The 21,607-nt window shown below is 35.7% G+C and overlaps 2 protein-coding genes across 2 annotated transcripts; one reads left to right on the plus strand and one right to left on the minus strand.

Moving 5' to 3' along the window:
- Positions 1-710: 710 nt before the first annotated feature.
- On the minus strand, positions 711-7,700 carry psma5 (proteasome 20S subunit alpha 5). The gene is made up of 10 exons (XM_051911589.1): positions 7,557-7,700; positions 6,935-6,977; positions 6,554-6,620; positions 6,281-6,407; positions 6,108-6,175; positions 5,139-5,246; positions 4,974-5,032; positions 2,100-2,202; positions 1,228-1,314; positions 711-1,125 (listed from the first exon to the last, which is right to left on the minus strand). The coding sequence occupies exons 2-10, from the start codon at positions 6,961-6,963 to the stop codon at positions 1,048-1,050; spliced, it is 726 nt and encodes a 241-aa protein (XP_051767549.1). The 5' UTR covers positions 6,964-6,977; positions 7,557-7,700; the 3' UTR covers positions 711-1,047.
- Positions 7,701-8,318: 618 nt separating this feature from the next.
- On the plus strand, positions 8,319-21,357 carry sypl2a (synaptophysin-like 2a). The gene is made up of 6 exons (XM_051911591.1): positions 8,319-8,545; positions 8,636-8,710; positions 15,435-15,547; positions 16,851-17,046; positions 18,910-19,086; positions 19,391-21,357. The coding sequence occupies exons 1-6, from the start codon at positions 8,531-8,533 to the stop codon at positions 19,511-19,513; spliced, it is 699 nt and encodes a 232-aa protein (XP_051767551.1). The 5' UTR covers positions 8,319-8,530; the 3' UTR covers positions 19,514-21,357.
- The last annotated feature ends 250 nt before the right edge of the window (positions 21,358-21,607 follow it).

Raw genomic sequence — 21,607 nt, forward strand, 5'->3', positions numbered from 1 at the left:
AGAAACTGGCCAACACATTTAATTTAGTGCTGTCAAATCGATTAATCGCATCTAACATAAATGTTTGCATAATTTATGTGTATGTGTATATATATATAATTATATTTATATATTTTTTGTCTATGTATATGTACACAAACAGATACACACATAATTATATATATATATATATATACACTTATATTATGTAAACAAACTTTTGTTAGATGCAATTTATCGATTTGACAGCACTCAAATAATTACTGTATAATTGTTACATATACTGAATACATTTAATTTATAAAATATTACTGTACTATATTAAATAGCAAATAATAGTTTCTACATATTTTAAACAAAGAAACTTTTTGGTGAAAAATTAATAAGGCCACTAATAAAATGAACAAATTCATGACAATGACCATGTTAACTCCTTTGTACAAAGAGCCATTATATATAAAAGTATAATTGAAAATATTTTATATATATTTATATTTTATAGAAATATATTGTTTTTTAACAATAACATTTGAGTTTCACACAAATTGGTTCACACCTCTTCAAAAGGATGGTACTATATTAAATTATAAAAATGAGCATTATATTTAAACACACATGTGGTTCAAAAGTATATAATAAAAAATGATTATCCTTCTTTTGTGAATTTGCATGTAATTAAACTGCTGTACTTACAATAAAGATTTAAAGCACATGATGCTGGACGAAACCTATAACAGCATATATGAAATTTTCTTTATTGACATTTTTTTTCTTTATTAGTCTATAATTGACTCATAAAAGAAGAAAAAAACCAAACACATCAATTCTTCAACATCAGATTTTCCTCAGTGATTGGTAACAAAAAGAACCCCCCCCTTGTACAGAACTATAGAAATTTTGGGATAGACAGAGGGAAAAAAAAGTATAAAGACTCAATTCCTGTCTGAACAGGCAAACCGTGGGATGCAGCCAGAGTATTCCATATGCAATTGATGTGTGATGACTCACACAAAATTACACTGGATTTTTCATGAACATCAGTTAGGCTTAGAAGAGCTCTGTTCAGCTCTAGATATCCTTGATGACATCCTCAAGCTCTTCTTTTGTGTACATGTGAAAGGTCTTGCCGGGCTCTACTGTGGCAAGCTGCAGGCAGAGAGAAGGAAATTCTCAGACCTTCAAATACTTTTAAATTAAATTATATTTCACATGACCAACACCATGTGAGGTGAAGTGCTTGTGCATTACCTCAATGTTAGTGGCATTGAGTTTCTCCTCCATCACTTGTTTCAGAATAGTGAGAGAAGACTTGATGGCATCTTTTAACGTCATGGACTGAAAAAGATAAAGAGATATTTCATGAATGTTTAGCGGAAGAAAGAAGCAACAAGTATAGTGTGAATTTTTTTTCCCAAAGCAATTAGATTTATGGAGAAGTCTTTTGGACACCGGCCACTGCTTATTAGATTGCAGGGTCACATGGGTGAGTCTGGTGACTAAAGTTACACTAGTAGAGGCATGACATACTGGAATAGGAAGATGGGTGGGGTGGATTTAAAAAGAGACTCTTATTTCCTGAGCACGTGGCTCAATTTGCTGCTATAGGATTCTCTCAGGAGGAACACTTTTCTCTGTGAGAATATCATCTTGAAATAACCTGGCTGTGGAATTATGGATCAGATGGCTGAGTTAGAGCTTAGAATTGTGTTATATACACATGGACATGAGGAGATGATTTTGCATTACAGAAAAAGTGTCATATATAATATAAAATAATATAGGTTTTCAGTTATTAACTGAATTATTTGACCCTGAATTGCCGATATTTGCCTTTAAAATTAAATTATACAACTTATGATGCAAAAATGGTTGCTAGGCTAGTGCGATTTGTTTTTAACAGTATTTACTTAATATCAAATTAGACTTCACGAAGATGTTCTAGATAAAAGAAACTAATAATAATGCTACTTTTGAAAGTTTCTGCAGGCTCAAGGGATGTTGAGCTTTGCATTCAACTTGAGCATCAAAACTGGGCTATCAGATTACCATTTCATTATTAATTTTACCATAAAACCTTAAAAAGTAAATGGAGATGAAGAGGAGAGAGTGGGTAAATGTACCTTGTGGTAAACCTCCTGCAGAGAGCTCTGAGCACCTTCAGATGCTGAGCCAATAGCCCTGGCATCACACTGGACAAAAGTGCCAGAAGGATCCATGTGGTATCTGTATTAAAAAAAAAATAATAAAAAAAAAATAATAATAAAATAAAATAAAATTTGTGGTGTGATTTACATACTTTACAAACCAAACAACTCTGTACGAGTGCCTAATAAAGAAAAACCCAGGTGTTCAAAACTTCTCAGAACTTTTTGGATCTTGGAAAATTTTGAATTGTTATGGAATATTAATAATATATTAATATATATTAATAATTATAATGCTTTTTTAACTAATAATAAAAATAATAATTGTATTATTATCATTATTATTAAAAAAAGAACACTGCTGCAATACACTGAAAGCTTGTGTAGGCTCAATGGATGTTGAGCTGTGCATTCAACTTGAGCATCAAAACCTCTTTATTGTAATTATAATTAGGGGTTCAAGCACGTAGTGCTGAAACCCTATTGTAATTGTAAGGATTTTATTATTTTTCTTATGCCTTAAAACTGATCGGGCAGCCCAAACCGTAAGGCCGAGAGACTTGAAACTTTGTCAGATGGTAGTAGTCTTGCTCGCTACTCAGATACCCGGACTTGTCCAAATCGGTCAATAGGTGGCGCTACAGCGATCAAAAACGAAAAATCGCTAATAAATCCTAGACTGTTTGTCCCAGTCTCAAGTGTCTTATATCATAGGAATCCTCGGCTCAAGACTGACAAAATGAACCATTAAATGTTCTGTGGAGTTGCAATATCAAAAGTTATCAAAAAAAAGTTGAAATTTCGATTCACAGTCGCTAAGAGGCGCCAAAACGTTTGAAACGTTGAACTTTTACTAAAATGGCTATAACTCAAAAACGAAATGAGAGATTTGCACCAAACTTGGTACACGTGCAGGGGCTCAATCTTTGGTCATGATAAAAAAAAAATCGTGTCGATTGGACACTAGGTGGCACTATAACTTGAAAAAACATGAAAACAGCTGTAACTATGCAACCGTTAGTCCGATCGACTTGAAATTTGGCATGCAGTGTCTTGGTCTAAGGGGGCATGATAGTCTATGAGGACATTGGCGCATCTCAAAAAACATGGCCGCCATCGGCCAATGAAGTTTGAGCACCAATTAGACAAGGTTAGCGGAGGCCGATCGGAACGAAATTCGGTGGGCATATTCGAGGTCTGTAAGAATTTTGAAAGAAATCGTCCATAGTTGGCGCTAACGAGTTTTTATGCCTCAGTAATCATGTGGTGTTTCACAGATCCACATATATGCATGTCATTAGATAGATCTTCACATGCTGAACAACTTTGCCTCAAGAACCAATGCTGTCAATCAAATCGTTCATTAATTATTCGCAAATGTGTGAAAAACCTACTTTTGCGAACTGGTCCTAGGTTTTTCGCCCGATCGGAAAAAAAAACAATGCAGGACAATTCTCTGGACTCTCTAGATCAATAATTATCAAAAAAACGTTGAATTTTACCCTTTGGGTCGTTATAACAGGGTCATTTAGAAAGTGGGCGTGGCTAAATATACCCAAAAGCCTATAAAGTCTAAACAAAAGCACAGAACTTCACAAAAATAGGTGAGCACATGCAGCATATGACTCTAAAGAAGCATGGCAATTTTTATGGGGATCGGACCATAGGTGGCGCTATAACTGTTAAAAACCTTTAAAAAAACATATGTGATGAAAATCTGTATAACTTTGGGTGTGGTTGACTTATTTTCATGGGAGTCAGGTGCTTAGACTCCTGAAACCTTGCCGAGTCCAACAATACCAGACTTGCCAGGTTTCGGCTTATGGTTTGTGCAACGTTGTGATTTAGTGCTTAAAAAAAAACTTTTGCGAATATCTTTGAAGCCGTTAGTCCGATCGAGACGAAACCAGAGTAGGAAACACGAAACCAGCATAGGAAATACGAAACCTAAGCTGATTAACTAAACGTAAGAGCCCAAATGTCAAAATTTTGATAGGAAGTGGCAAAAAAATCCAATCAAAGACATTCTTGGGTCATTTTTTATGCTCTCATATATATATATATATATAAGTATCTATAACTTTAAAACGAAATGAGATATTTTCACTAAAATTAGCACGCATATGTATGGGGACACCCAAAAAAAAGTGGTGGAGATCGGGCATTAGGTGGCGCTACAACTGTCAAAAAACCTTTAAAAACCATGTTTTTCCTTACTAAAATTGCCTCTATTGCCTGTAAATGGTCTTTTCCATCCATGATCTAAGTGTTAACATGCTTGCTAAATAAAATATAATACCTTTTTATGTTCTTAAAGGCCTTAAATGCTTGAACCCCGGTAAATTCTGCTTGCAGCTTTAATTATAATAATTATAATGTTTTTGATACTGATTTATTGTAGAACTGCACAATGCAAGGGGGAAAAAAAAAAATCGAATTCTGTTTATGAAGATAACCATTGTGATTGCAAATTAAAATGCAATAAAACTCCGCCAAAGAACTGCACAATGTGGCCAAAAATAAAAAAATTCTGTGATTATATCAGTATAACTAATAACTATTATTATTACTGTTATAAAAGAACAGTGCCATGATTCACTCTGAAATATGCAGCACATATACTTAAATAATTAAATCACAGCTTGAAAACTGCACTAAGCCATATTGCAATTTCTGCTTTATTCCAATTATTCATATATCCCTCATTTCTTGGAATGTCCAAGCAGGGTAAAACAATGAAAAATAAAACAAACCAGTGCAATTTGTATAAATGTGTTTTTTAATATCTACTGAAACAAACTACTGCACATTTACCCAGCTAAATATACTAAAAGCAAAAAGAGTACTTACAGCTGAGGTCCTTTCTCATCCACACCTCCGAAAAGCAGAGCGACCCCAAAAGGACGACTCTAAAGTAAAAAAAGAGGAACATTTGTATTTAAACCACAATCAGAGACTACCATCCTCAGTGAACTGAAAACAAGTGCAATAAAATTGAAGCCAGATGGCTCTTACCATAGCGCCAGGGTCAGCGTCCTCCTCTCCAAACTGCAGAGCGAGGTTAGACACGGCCTGCGTTACGCTCTCCACTGTCATTGTCTCATTGTAGGTAAACCAATGGTTCTGCAAAAACACTAGAATGCTTACAATATAATCCTTTGCATTTGGAGTAAAAACTTTCTGCCACCTTGTTACGTTCTATGCATTTGTTTTTCTTTTTCCCTCTCTCTCTCACTATGTCTCCTCCACTCGCTATCTCAGGTTCACTGTGAGAAGCCGTGTCAGCTGTCAATCATCTTTAGGGCAGTTCTTCTGCGTCCAATCCGCACTGGTTTAAAAGCCTTCCAGCGTGCATTGTTTGGCAGCAGTGTGTGTGTTCAGTGTCTTGAGTTGTGTAACTTGTATCAGTTGTTTATTGAATCCCATTTGTGTCTGTGTAGTCTAACCCTTCGTTACTTTAATATTTGTGCTTGAAATGCTTCTGAGTTTATGGTTTTTTCTTGGGTAAAAGAGAACAGGTAAGCAGATCGCACGATGTACACTGTGCCCGTAGTAATGTCAAGTGTTAGAAACACTAGGTAAGAAGTGTGCGCCACACCTTGTATTTTTGTTCTTAGCTAGAGTAGGATTTTAGGGCGCCGAATACGCAGAAGAATTCAGTTTATTTTTCACATTTTTCTTTTGTTAGGTTAGGGTTAGCTAGGGTAGGCTATTTGTATTTTCTTTTGTGTCATCTTATGCATTGTACATAGCTCACTCACTGTATTTAGTGATTCGGCTTTGTGTAATAAATTATCAAGTTTTCAACGCTGATAGTAGCCTATTCATTATTCTTTCTACTTTTTCCAATTTACCAGCGGTAGTGTGAGATCTAAATGTTACGTTCCATCTCCTAGACCTTTAAAAATCGCAACACACCTATACACAATTATTACTGAATGAGGCTTTGGTGACAATACAGATTATGAAGAAACTTTCACTGACCTGTGTTTCCACTCTTGCTTTGTCGATAAGCGTTTTTGCATCAGCTATTAAGCCACTCATGGCACAGCCTGTATTGAGAAATGAACATGATCATTCAATACTAGCTTTATTACCATTATCCTCACCGAGAATATGTAATATAATGTGTTATGTGCATATAGAGTTTGTCTTACCAATATGAGTGTCGATCTCTACAATCTTTTCAATGCTGCTGGGCTCCATCAGAGGAGAGGTTATTCTCTTCTCCACAGCGAGACACACTCCCTCCGATGTCTGGATGCCAATGGCTGTGGACCCCAACTGTAAAGTTGCACAAAGCAAAACAAATCAGCGCCGACATTCATGAGAAAAGCTGAAAAAGACACAATATCTTGGTAATAAGATGTATAACATATCATATTACAAGTATTACACATCATATTATTGAATATACTGAAAATATTTACTTTAATGGCTTCAATAGCATATTCTACTTGAAAAAGCCTTCCCTCTGGTGAGAAAGTGTTTACTCCTCTGAGGATGGAGAAAAAAAAAAGTTAATATGATACAGTAAGTGTATTCAAATATGTATTTACAATACCTTTCATACACTGTAATGAACTGTAGAGTTAATGCAGTTATTATATCGGCAAAACTGAAAGTGAAAGTTTCAAGACAAGACGGTGACATTACACGCTTTGAAGAGATGTGTGTAAACATATACATTATATATATATATATATTATATATAGCAGGCACTGACACCACAAGAATGAAACACAAATGATGGAAAGTCATTCAAAGCAGTAAAATCATAAAGTATAGATAAAGGTCATTCTTCATCTTACCTGTCATATTCGGATCTTGTCAGGAACATTTTGAAATGCAAATCTATAAAAGTCAATACGAAAATGTTAAAACAGACCTGTATTTTCTAACTTTAACTGAAGTGAGTTAGCGCAAAACAGCTCGCTTTGTTAGCGGCGGGATGTTGGCATTGGAGTTCATAACCAATCAGACACCGGCATCCCTTCCACTGATTGGACGATTTTAAGATGAAAGGCGGGACTAAGAGTCAACTATCTATTTGATTGGACGAACTACTATTCACTCAATGACAAGGCATGTTTCATTTCAACCAAGTCATTTATATGTTGTGAGCTCTTTAGAAATACTCCCAGCGTATTTATTTTCATCTGTGCACTTTTAAAAACCCTCAGAGACCTCAATAAGCAGTTTGCTCATACGTTTTTTTTATACATTTCGTTATTTATTTTGATAAAACCATGTGAGAACACATACACATGAGCATCTGCCGTTAGCTAACCGGTTTACTACTAAATAAATAACACATGAGCCGTTTAAAACAACTTTATACAATATGCTCTGTTGTTTCAAATGCTTTTGTCTGCTGAGCTGCAATTTGCTGCAGTAAACCACAACAACAAATGTATGTGATGAATTTCTTACCTTCTGCAGTACAGGGTGAGTTTGCTAGTTTCAACAGTGCAGGAAGTGTTTATACATAATCGCCCGACAAAAACATTTCGGACCAACTTAGGTTCCTACCCTATTGAGTCCATCATAGAAGTCTTTAGCACACTGGCTGTGAGTGGTCGTAATACATTATTGTTCCGTATGACGACGATATATATAAAAAATCGAAACAACATAATTATTTACAAATAAAAGACACCAAAATATATAAGCAAATTATAACGTAAATGAAATTAAAATTTTTCTCATGTAACATTTTTAAGTCCAAATACAATATTGCCAACATTGTTACTAATGCTGGTACCTATTAAATATATTTAATAAAAATATTTGTGATTTCTTTTAATATAAAATGAGTAATTTTAGCCCATAATTATAACATTATACCCATCATTTAAAACATTTAAGAGGCCTAAAATTCAGATAATCATATTTTTGTTTTTGTTTAGGCTATTAATTAGAGAACATGATCAATTTAAACAATGTTTATTGTAAAAACACATAACAAAGGTCACGCAAACCTTGTTATAATAAACTTGCTTAATGAAATAATCTTTTCATAAAGATTTATTTTTTTAATATTTGTAATATTTATTAACTATTTTATAAAAGCAATTAGATTAATGAAACAAAGGAATTATTCATTTCCACTAATAAAATCACAATCTTTTGTTTATTTAGGCCTATTTTGTGCATATTTCTGGAGGGATCTGGCAACACTGCAGTGCATTTACGCGTGTGTGTCACTTTAAGAGAAAGTTGAAATCACGTGTTTCACTGTAGAAAGTTTGACAAGTTGGTCGACACAAGTCCTCTATTTTTTCCCGCTATCGAAAAGCTTGAACGTCATTGTCTTGTGTCCTCTTTTTCTGTTAATAACGAAATCGGAAACTATCCTGGAGTCGAAGTCTTTTCTATTAGCGTCAATATAAAAATACACCCACAACATGGAAATCCTGCAGGTAATAAACTAACAGCAGTTTGGTGGTCTTCGTCTTTTCCGCTCAGGAAAATCGATTGAAGGATTTCGTCTTTATTTTCTCCACTTACAGAAAGTCATGTCGGGTTTTAGTCTGGATTTGGGACCTGTGAAAGAGCCACTGGGATTTATCCGAATCCTGGAATGGGTGAGTTCCTGCGATCATTCAACAGATCCAAATGTCACATTGTATCTTTTTGATGGAACGTTCATTATGACAAATGATACATTGTTGCAAATGTTTTTAAACGCTGTATCATTCGATCATATCCATGTACCTTCACAAGATGAAACAAGTTCGTTTCGGTCACATATGGTGCTGTTGTTTTGTCAATAAGGGGCAACACCCATGTCAAAGTAATGTCAACTGGACCAAAACTCGTACATTATCCATTATTAAGGTCATCTATACATATACACATCTGTACATGTGTCATCTGATAGGGATTGTGCTATAGAAATTTTCTCAAGCATACAAATGCATGCAAATTTATACAAGTCCTGCCTTGCACACGGTCTCGTGAGAAGTGAATGGTGTTTGCATTGCCAACTGTAGAAGCAACCAAGACAGCCCTGTTTGCCACATGCGCATTAAGAGGCTCCTATGGTGGACTTTAGACTAATACCACATATACCTCTGCAAACAATGGAAAATCTAGGCTATAAAACACGCCTACCTGCAGGGTTCTCTGACTGATGTGGGTAACTAGGCCTCGACTTGCTCTCTGGAGGTCATTAACCTACTAAGAAATCAGGCTGGATATGAAATTAACTTTTTGATTCAGTCTGATCTGGTTTACGTGCTATACAATTAAGTTTTGATGATCTGGAAAAGATTTATAATAGATTCTAGAATGTTGAAGCTTCCTTCGGAAGGGCATCTCATCTACTGTTGCATGGCTTGTGAGCTAAATATATTTTTGTTTGTCCTCAATTTAGTTGTAGACTAGACTGAAATTCAATCCAGTTGGTCTGGTATAGTTTAGAAGTCCGGAAGTAGAAGCTAACTGCCACAAATTTTAGTGTTGACATATGACACTATACCTGCATAAACACTGACGTATATATCCGACAGCACTGAAAGCAGCCAAGATCATTTTTAGAAGTGATGTTGTATGTACAGAAAAGAATCCCAGCTGCTGTTGCTGAAATGGCATGTAGTTTAGATATTCACTAACAGGACTGGTATCTAATTGACCAGACCATGAAGTTACATTAATCCTACGGAAGTAAGTTGCAGTAGTCTTTCCTTCCTTATTTATATATCTGTATCAAAGTAAAACAGCTTCTTGAACAAGAAAAATTGTGGGGCGGGACTTGATTTTGTCCAATGAGAATTGATTTGATCGTTGAATGGTTGTGGGTTGCTATTGGACGATCTCATGTGAGTGACAGGTTGTCCCGCCCTCACGCATGTAAACAAGTCTTCAGAGAAGAGAGTAGTGATGGGAAGTTCGATTCTTTTCTGCAAACTGGACAGTTCGTTTCAATGAACCGGTTAAAAAAAAAACAATTTAACGGTTTGTTTACATTATCATGCAATGATGTCACATATGCTGTTATTGAATCACCCAATAATAATATGAAACTCAGATGTTTTACATCTATAGTGAATAAACTAGTCATAATCAACTCACCTTTTCACATAAACCATAAAAAACAACTTTTATTTCAGCCCCTGATTCAAGTCAGCTGCTCAGTTTAGGCTTGCTTGTATCAGCAGCTCATCGGTTCTTCATGGACATGTCCGAGTCCGAACTGTTTCCTCGGTTTAGCGAGAACTGTTGTAACCATTAACCGACTCTTGAACTGCTATCAGTATATTGCTGTTGACCTGAGAACTACTGCCATTGGATCACTGTTATATTTCTATATTTTCACTGTTATAACATATTATTATATGTTTTATTTGTTGTACACTTTATGGTTTTCAGCAAAAGACATCAGACATGTTTTGCCATGTTTATGAAACCCTCGGCAGACAGTACTCATCATGTCGGACATATTCTGTACTGTTCTCAGTTCAGTGGACTAACTGAAATGCTGAATGAGCTGGCAAATAAAGGCATTGTAGGATCATATACTCCTGGATAGTGACCTGACGTGTGTAGCCAAGTATGGTGTCCCATACTCGGAATTTGTGCTCTGCATTTCACCCATCCGAGTGCACACACACAGCAGGAAGTATTGAACACACACACACCCGGAGCAGTGGGCAGCCATTTTATGCTGCGGCGCCTGGGGAGCAATTGGGGGTTAGGTGCCTTGCTCAAGGGCACCTCAGTTGTGGGTAATGAGAGTGGAGGAGAGCGTTGTTCATTCACTCCCTCCACCTACATTTCCTGCCAGCACTGAGACTCAAACCCGCGACCTTCGGGTTATAGTCCAACTCTTTAACCATTAGGCCGTGTGTCCACCAGAGCGTTTTTATCCAGCTGAAAACACCTGCACTTCGGCAGTGCAGCATTTTTTTTTTTTTTCAATCAAGACGCTTTGTTTGCTATGATACGGAATATCCTCGGAAGTGTTACTAGTATCTCATTTCACAGAAACAGTTTGTTTCTGTACTATTTACAAATGTCGATACAATGTGAAATATTTGTTCTGGCTCTTGTTTTAAATAATTCGTTCCGTTATTATGCTTCTTGTTGTCATCTGTTGATGGTGTACAAGCAGAATGTGGCGGTTGGTCGGCGTTGTATTTGTCCCGCCCCTCCTCCACTGTGATTGGACGTACAAAGTGACAGTGATGAGCGCTGCATTTTACCCAAAGTTGAACATTCTTCAACTCTCAGCGACTGGTAAAAAACGCTGAGCGTTCAGCGCTTCACCATGAAATAGGTGCTCAGTGCCTCGTTACGTCCCATTTTAAAAACATGGCGCTCCCATTGAAAACAATTGGAAAAATATGCTAGCCTCGGAAAAAACGCTTTGGTGGCCTTAGGCCACAACTGCCCCCGTACATAACATACCTGTATGGGGTATGTTTCGAGACGGAGTGAGTGTCAGACATGTCTAAAAGTGAGTTTTGATTGAGTAACTTCTGTGCTGACTCAAATCACAAACTGTTTCAGACGGATCAGTCCTAAAAGAACTGGTCCAAAAGAACGATTCGTTTGCAAACTGGACATCACTAGAAGAGAATATATTTTGGTGCAAGAGGGAGAGGAAATTATTTTGATTTAAAGATTACAAGGGCACATGAATAAAAAAAAAAAAAAAAGATGTGCACGGATAAATCATTTATAACAAATACTGCAAGAATTGTCGATTTTGATTTCATGGTGACTTTAAATGATGTCTAGGCCTTTGTTTTTTGTTTTCTTCTCTCACCTGGCAGGTCTACTTCTTTCACTTTTGCCAGACCCTTTGTAAACATTTGCACTTTGCACACAATTTTGCCTTGTCTTTGCAAGTCATTATAATTGCGAACATGCAAGGTGGTAGACAAAAGTAAACGTGCAATTTTACACAATAGTGTGCTGTTTTGGATCCTTTGTAAGGGGAAGTGATGGAATTTCAGCAACTTAATCCAGGCACTGTTTACAAGTGGGGACTCCTTTCATCATAGGCACATTTGAAAAAATCCCAGAAAACGAAAACCCATGATGCAACATAATTTGAGTGCATAAGGTGTAAATTAAGCTGTTATCTTTTTAGGTTAGAGATTACATTTGAAGATCAAGACACGCTGAATAGGAAGTAGGAAATACACCTTCTTTAAGGTGTAACCGGTCTGGCGTTATAGTTGCGTAAAAGTGCTTGCATGTGGAGACGGATATGGCTTATATGCATTCATAAGCATTTTTCCTAGAGAATGTCCTGAATTGCAAAAAAAACGAAGGAAATGGGCGGTTTGACAAATTATTTACTTGTAAAGCAAGAATGTCAGCCACTCCCTAAATCAGCATGTGTCCACAGTGATGTTTTTCCTTTTAACAACCACAACCCAGATCTCCCAGTAATAATACAGCAGTGGAGATGAAGTATTGGTCGCTAACAGGTAAATCGACCTCTGATCATGTTGACAGTGGTGGCAGGGACGGTTCATTCACACAAAGGCACTCTTTAATAATCACTTGCTGTGTGTAGGTGTGCATTCCAGCGTGAACGTGACATCGGCCCACCATGTGGTTCTGTTTGGTGCCAGGCACCCTTAGCTAGCTTGCTGTGCTTCTCTGTGCCAAGCACCTGCACCGCATGCTGGCCAGGAATGAAGCCAATGTCTTGGTGGGGTGAAGATCACACACCCACTCTTTAGAATGCGGAGTGATTTTCATGGCAGCAAAAATAGGGCTATTTTTAGAATCATTTTAGGGTGCAATACAGACTAACATGTCTCAGAGGATCAGATATCTGGTTTAATGAAAGAAGAAAACAATCTAGACTCTGTTGGAAAATATACTGTTAAGTCTGTTTGAATATCTTGATTAATTTTAAATTTTTTATGTGTATATATTTACACACACACACACACACATATTATATATATATATATATATATATATGTATATGTATGTCTGTGTACTTCTGTATATGTACAGATAGTTATGACATTTTTTCTGTGAATTATATAAAAGCTGTCAAGAAATGTCTGTCATATTTCAAAAATGTAATTGTAAAATTAAATATTTTTATATATATTTTTTTGTGTTTATAATAATTATATAAAATATTTTTAATTTAAGAAATTATATAAAATATATTAATTTACATAAAATACATTTTCTTAAAGAAAATTAAGCCTGTTTTAGGACTATTATTGTAACGAAGCGAGACTCAGGCGGGGATCCATTTGCTAGCTTTATTATAAAAGAACGTGGTCGTACAGGCAGGGTCAAAGCAGGGGCAAACAGGAACAGCAGGGACAGGCAGAATCGTAGTCAGGATACAGGCAATAGTCAGGGCAGGCAGAAAACACTCACAGAACAGTATACCAGGCAAGGATCAAAGGTAGGCAGCAACGGGTCGATAATGGGTAACAGACAGGATCGGAAACAAACAGGCAGACAGGAAATAAACGCTCAGAATTGCAACAAGGGTTAACAAGACTTCGCAATGAGGTGGTGTGTGTGTGAGTCTTTTATAGTCCAGGTAATGATCTGCAGGTGTGTGTGGCAATTGGTGATTGGAGTGGAGTGTGCATGTGATTGGAAGGGAGGATTGTGGGAAATGGAGTCCAGGAACTGACAGGAACAGACGGTGATCGTGACAATTATAATACTTTGCACTGTGACATTATTTTCATGAATAATTCATTTTTGCACATCCCCAACATTATTATTATTGGTATTATTTATATACTATATAGTATTTTTTTTTTTTAAATAAATACTTTAGTGGCATATAATGAGCTTTTATTTTTATATTTTCAGTTTTCATTTTAATTTAAGTGTTTGTAATTTTGCTAAGTGTTTTTGTCATTTATTAGTTTGTGTTTTTTATTTATCACTTTAGCTTTATTTTATTTCAGTTTAAGTAATTTTAGCACTTCATCTTCAATTGGAAATGTTGTCTTGGCAACTAACTAAAACAAAATAATGTTTAAATTTAAGTTTTTTTACTATTTTATTTTATTAAAGCTTTATTTAAATTAATAAAAATTACTTTGATTAGTTTTAGTTAACAATAAACAACATTGATGCCCATTTCCCCCATTTTATACATTTTTTTTCCCAAGACTTTTTCATGAGATTCACCCTTTTAAACAGCAGAATTTTGAAAATATAATTCTCTCAAAGGACTTCTGGGACGGAAGTTCTGCATCCCACTATTGTGTTTCCTGTGTAACAGCAACTGCTTCTCTGAAGATCCGTCAATGTTTCTTAAACAGGGGTTCCACAGACACACTTCAGTGATCAGACAGTCCTTGGAATTCTTTAATATGTAGCTGAAATGTAAAAGAAAGGTTGAACTTTAACTGGGTTTGAACATTTGTGTTTCATTTCCACTGACTCAAGCTGCAAGTAGAGCTGTCTTAAAGGGATAATTCACACAAAAATTTAAAGTCTGTCATTTTACCCACAAAAGAGAATCGTTTGAAACGATATGAGGGTGACAGAGGGGGGACTATCGCTTTAAGCATTTTCCCATTAGTTCTTCCCAGTATGTTTAATCCGAGATCCACGGTGTTCTTCCATTTTACAGCATGGCTCTTAAAAGTTTATCTTTTTCATGAAATTGCTTTTTTTTTTTTTTTTTAACAGCAAAACACCTTAGATATATAGGGGGAAAGACTGGCTCATAGAGCACTGAAAAAAATGCCTGCAGAATCTATAAATCGGAGCTGTGCTACTATAGTTATTCTCACAAATGTCTGCAGAAGCCACTTCCTGTGTGGAAGTGGGGTGTTTGTAAAAGGAAAGCAGCGAACCACACGCCAGGAGATGTGTGAGTCAGCGAGGGAAAAAGTGTTGAAGGATCAAACACTCAATCCATTTCACTCTCATTTATCATTTCACATCACTGACAGCTGGCTTAAACTGATGTTGAATTCATGTTTTTGAAGTCTTATTTTTGCATATGTTAAACCCTCACTAATTTGGCTGCATCTATTACTTTTTTGATGTTTCAGAAATTTCTGGAAAATTACAACTTGATTTCTGAAATAAAATAATAAATCAAGATCCTATTCTTGTGGTTGCTAGAGAAGAAATGCTTACACAAAATTGCTGAAAAAAAACCAAACATGTTTATTGTACTACTTGACTCTGAATAAAACATTTTGACTTTTTCAGACTGTAAACTGACCAAGTGTGCATAGTTATAGTCAGTGCTGATATCAGAACCGATGCATGACAACTGTTCTGTTATGATTTTGTGGAAAATGCTACAGAGATGTCTTATTTTTATGATTGTTGTCTTTTTTTTAGGTTTTCACCATTTGTGCCTTTGCCACCACTGGTGGTTATGTTGGATCCACTATGATCACTATTAATTGTCCAACTAAAAGCGACATTACTGCTCATTTTGGATATCCTTTTAGGTAAAACAACCACATTTCTATTACAAATTATTTCAAAATAAAGGTGTCAGTTTTTCAGTGTTAAAATGCCGTCCAGCTGTAAGTCATGCAATGAGTAAGCCATTTGTATTTTGTAGAGGTGCACCGATACTAAATTTCTGTCTATACCAAAAGCCGATTATTCAGAATATCTGCCAATACTGATAGTTTGAATTTCTTAAGGAAAAAAATCCCCCCAAATAATGCTGCAAACTATACAGGGAACCCTCTCATTTGGTACATTACTATAATATTAAAGCTATTATATTCAACTGGTATTTATTTTCAAATATGATAATTACACAAATAAAAACAGAAATGTTTGTATGCAACTCGGCTGCACATAGGTAGTTTTCATAAACACTTGTCTTCATGACAAATTTATTCAAGCATACATGTATAATTAACAGTGAATCAGCTCCTCTTTAGTGTTTTTTTTTTTTAATTTTTTTTTATAGCTAACTAATGAACTGTGAACACTGGATAACTTTCCTGAGGTAAATGCAAAGTTAATTGACATTGTTCACAAGCTGTTTTATTGATGCTCTTAAATGTTTGAAATTTATGATAAAATGGACCGTTAAAAAAGTTGAGGCTTTGTTTCTTATCACAAGTAACAAAGCGCAAAGCTCTTTGCAATTATTCGATGGGGGCGCACTACAAATAATTTTTGGTGTAGGCAGGGTTGCCAGGTTTTCACAATAAAACCCACCCAGTTGCAACTCAGAACTACCCCCAAACTAGCCCAATCATATTTCAGGGTGGTGCCCCCGGGAAAAATTGCGCTCCCGTGGGTAAAATCTGCATTTTTGGCAGGGTTCCCCTGGTAAAATTCGCCTTCCATGTGCTAAATATCATGTTATTTGGGGTTGCTTCAACCCGCAGACATGAAAACAACCCATGGCAACAGTAATAAAGTAGCCCAATTCCCCAGGAAAGCCTCGGATTTGGCAATACTAGGTGTAGGGAAAAATTGTGGACCTAACAACCCTGGCTTGAACTACGGGTGATTCATAGGGTCAAATAGAGCTTGCTTTAACGTCGCTATTTTTTAACTGTTAATGCGTTATTGTCGCGTTAATTTGCCCTAAATTCAACACGAGAACTTTTCTTCACACACAGCATTAGTAGCAGTCTGACACATTTTTCCGCCCCCTTTTGATTGACAATCAAGAAAATAATTGCTTTTATCGGACGATATCAATTATTGGCAGATATATCGGTGCATCTCTGGTATTTTGCTTAACATACACAACATGTTAAACGTGTGACTTTCAATTATCAGGCTCCAAAGTCAGCCATATGAAATTATTCATTGCAATGGGAGCACGAACAAGACCTACCTGCAGGGAGATTTCTCCTCCTCGGCTGAGTTCTTCGTCTCTGTGGGCGTCTTGGGCTTCCTGTATTGTACTTTCACCCTCATCCTGTACTTGGGCTACCAGCATGTTTACAGGGAGTCTAACCGTGGCCCCACCATTGTGAGTCATCAATCAATTAATTTTTTATTTGAAACATTATGAGTGATTGTGAGCGTATGAATGTTTACATCTGTGCAATTATGTCATGAAAATCAGTGGTCTTATTTTGTATTGTATTTTTTTTGTATGTACTTGTCATGAATCAATCAAAAGCAAGACATTAAGAGTTTGTGACTCATGGTTTGGAAAAAATGATCTTTGTGATACAGGATATTTAGTAGGGGTGTGACGAGACAGTTAGATCACGAGACAAGACACGAGGTCACGAGTACGAGACGAGATTTTTACACAGTATTTTTAAGAAATCCTCAATGACGAAATACATGACTAGAAAAATAGTCTGCAGGTGCATTTGATATGTTTTAACTAATCATCTTGTAATGAATGTCATTTCAGTTCTACTTTCTGAGTATGAATTATCATATGCAGTAAAGACAACAATACTCAAGCACTGTTAAAAGTTTTGCCACGAACTCAACTGACTGGCTTCTCTCCTGTATGATTTCATATACGTCTCTTCAGACCTTAGAACTGTACATGAGCTTCTACAACTTTTGACCTCCTAACTGAACTCCTTTACACAAATTGATCATAGAATTAAAAAACAGTATAAATAAAAATAAATAACAGTTTTATCTTAGTCTTATTAAGTGCAGACAATAAGTGCAACATAATCAAAGTTCTTTCTCAATATTCAAAGTGCAAATAGAGACCAAATTTTTCTTCAAGCATGATACAGAGCTGAGAGATGGTTACAACTACACAGCCCAGCCTAAGATAGCTTTCATATTAGGAGATATTTGCATGCATCAGGGAGACGTTTTCAAAAGGCAGGGTATTGAAATCACGTTTGAATGCGCGATTGCATTTTACTTTCGCTTTTGATTTTACGATTGCGCGTACTGTGTGATTAGGGAGCGACGGTGCTGAGCGCGCATTCTACAAGATAAGATGAGCAGGATGGAATTGAAGCGACCGTTATCCAACTGAATTAAATAGTTTTTATTTATATAAAAAGATAAATGACCGTGGAGGCGTAATGTAAATGTAGCGGTGGCATGTTCTATCTGGCACGAGATCTCGTCACACCCTTAATATTTAGTATAATATTAAAATATGTGTAGAGAGGATTTTTGAATTGGTTTGTTTTACAATTTATTAATTTTTGGCCGACCAAATATGCATTTTTAGTAGAAGTGTTATAGTAGGGCAGCCAATATATTACCTGTATGATGCAATTTTAATGGTTGCAAATGAGATGTTTATTTTATTTAAAGTGCCCCTATTATGCTATTTTAAAGGTTCCTAATTTTGTTTTGGAGGTCTCCTACAGTAGTTTTACATGCATCCAAGGTCAAAAAAATTATATACATTGCAGCATCACCTCTTTTCTCGCAAGTGTCTGAAATGGTTTGATTCGTCTCTCTAAACCCCTCCTTTCCAAGAGCCTGCTCTGCTCTGATTGGTCAGATGGTCCAGTCTGTTGTGATTGGTTGACCACTTACAGCGCATGTCAGAAACCAAACGCCCATTATCATATCTGATCATATCCCATGAAAGTTAATATCCGAAAAAGCATAATGGAGGCGCTTTTAGGAATTTTGAGTATGTTTATTTTACATTATTTACTCAAAATTCACTAATAAAAGTTTAACTTCAAAAGTTTAAGTTCGATTAACTTCTGTTAATCGTCCGAGTGTCTGTTATTCACATCTTCTCATGCCATGTGATTTTCTTTCATCTGTTGGACTACTTTTGTGCATTTTTGTCCTTTTGACAGCAACTTTATCAGAATATCATTTTCTCGTACAATGTCCATGAACAAGGATTGCTATTTCAAACTTTCATCTGTCTCCTCCCCAGGATCTGATTGTGACCGGGATCTTTGCGTTCTTGTGGCTGGTGTGCTCCTCAGCTTGGGGAAAAGGTTTAACAGATGTCAAGCATGCTACAAATCCTGAAAAGCTAATCGAGCATTGTCTGCCTGATACATGTGAAGCAAAGAACTTCCCTGCTATGGGCCGTCTCAATGCCTCTGTGGTAAGGACGATTACTACCTGTTAGCTCTGCTCTCATATTTTTTTTATATATATATTTTTTTTTATTAAACCTATTTAAAAGGATAGTTCACTCAGAAATTTAAATTGTCATCACTTACTCACCCTCAAGTTGTTCAAGTTGTTGTGTGGTTAAAGTTTTTGCAACATGTTTTAGAAATCTCAGACCTGTGGGAGAAAAACTTTGTGTGGTTCATTGTGATGACATTGTCCTACTAGTAATTTATTTGTAAGCAGAAATGAGCAGTTGAAGCATTTAATGTATATTTCTTTTCTGTATCTTTTAGCTTTTTGGATTCCTCAACCTGATATTGTGGGCAGGGAACTGCTGGTTCATCTACAAGGAGACTCCGTTTCATAAGCCGGCCAATCCGCCACCCAACGCAGAGGAAGGAGTTTCCACCTCCTAATTAAACAAGATGGCCTCCTTCCTCTCCTTTCCATCCGTTCATTAAGCAGAGGACATCACCGTTTGTTCATGCAAAAGCTTTGTTTCTAGCTCCATGCATTGCAGTTCACTACATTATAAATGCTATAAGCTGAATTCATCATTTCTTTATGGATTTTTTTTTTTTTTTTTTTTTTAAGTGTCTGTTTGATGGCACTGTCAGGTGATAATTTTGTCAAGCAGGTCGTCTAAAGCGAGGCAAAAAATAAACCAAATTTTATTAGATCAGTAGCATTTCTATTACAACTTAAAAGGTAACTTGTGTTCTAGGTAAAAGGGATAGTTCACCCAAAAATGAAAATTCTGTCATCATTTTTTCACCCTCATGTTGTTCCAAACCTGTATGAGTTTCTTTCTTCTGTTGGACTAAAAAGATGTTTTAAAGAATGTAGGTAACCAAACAAACATTGACTTCCATAGTAGGAAAAAAAATACTATGGAAGTCAATGGCTACCATCAATTGTCTGGTTACCAACATTCTTCAAAATATCTTCTTTTGTGTTCATCAGAAGAAAGAAACTCATACAGGTTTGGAACAACATGAGGGTGAGTAAATGATGACAAATTTTTCATTTTTGGGTGAACTGGCCCCTTAAATTGTCTAATTTGGTATAAAGATGACCTGCATTTCAATAACTCTAAGTATCCACTACAGTCAGACCTCTTGAGAAGCAGATGTTGCATTTGAAAGCTCTTATGTGAGCACTTAAACACACTAGCACACTAATATCTAGCTCTAGACATTTAAAGCTTGTCTTTCTCTGTAGTTTTTAAAAACTATTTATTGGTTTAAGTGCCTTTTCATTTACGTTCACAATGTTTTTTTTCACACCCAAAACACTTTTGACAACTAAGTCACCTTACTTTTGTCAGAAAATGACAAACTAAAAATGTTTTCAGCCATAAAGCCTCTGATATTTAGTCTGTAACCTTTATTTTAAGTCTTTGTGTGAATTCTCCGAGTTGACTCTTTTTGAAGTGGTATTTGGTAATAAATTACTACGCCAAAGGCCATTTTTCATTTGCTATCAGGAAAAAAGTTAACTATTCAACACTAGTCATTGTTCAACAGAAAGAAACACTTGTTTCATTGTTTTTCTACTGTTCAGAGTAGTAATGTTGTCATTATTTGTATTTGGCTGTTTGACTTGACACTGTAAATGAAGTGTTTGTATCACATGGGTTGATGTGTATATTTACAGAAAGAACATTTAATTTTGTGCATCTGTGGCATGTTTTACCATCTTATTTTTTACAGAAAAATACATTTGTGGGGGATTGCGTTCAGTTTAATCCTAAAATAGAGAATAATTGTTCAATAGCTGTGATTTGTCTGTGTGCAGCTTATGTTCTGATGAAAATTGATTGGTATTTGTTTCATTTTAAAATGGCAATTTTTTTTTTTTTATTATTATTATATTCTTAAGTAGCTGATTTAATCATAAGATGAAACTTTCCAATTAATATTCACTGCCACGTCTAAAATTTTTAATCCAATTAACTGGTATGTCAACATAGCTAGACTTAAACACATTAAATTATTAATATAAATGATTATAGTTTTGATTTAGAGGGGAAAAAGGTTCAAAGTGCCATCTAAAAAATCTCAAGAGTATTTCCTCACATCACATATTGTCTAATGTTTGTCCTGGAGCAATGCTCAATTTTGGTTGTGACTTTTGGAAAATATAGGCCTACATTTTTGTTGTTGTGTTTTTGTATCTCTATGCTAAGTTCAGAAGGAAAATCTCCACAAAGGCTGTTTGCAGTTTTGGTTAGTATTAAAAGAGGAGAGCTGTAAATAAATATTGGTTCGTGTTTTATTTCCAAAAGGCTGCTGTTTGCTACATAACCACTAGATGGTAGTATTGTAAACGCAATAAATTCATCAAAAAACAAGGCAAAATCACAACACACGTGACACGTGAATGATAAACGCTGATGTTCTCCATGCTTTCATAAATTTGAAGTCATGAATATGGTATTAATACTATTAAAACTAGAATACCAACGATTAAGTAAAGGAAAAAAATATTAGATATTTCTCTGTATTACA

The sequence above is a fragment of the Ctenopharyngodon idella genome, chromosome 11, assembly GCF_019924925.1.
Source record: "Ctenopharyngodon idella isolate HZGC_01 chromosome 11, HZGC01, whole genome shotgun sequence".
Lineage (NCBI taxonomy): Eukaryota > Metazoa > Chordata > Actinopteri > Cypriniformes > Xenocyprididae > Ctenopharyngodon > Ctenopharyngodon idella.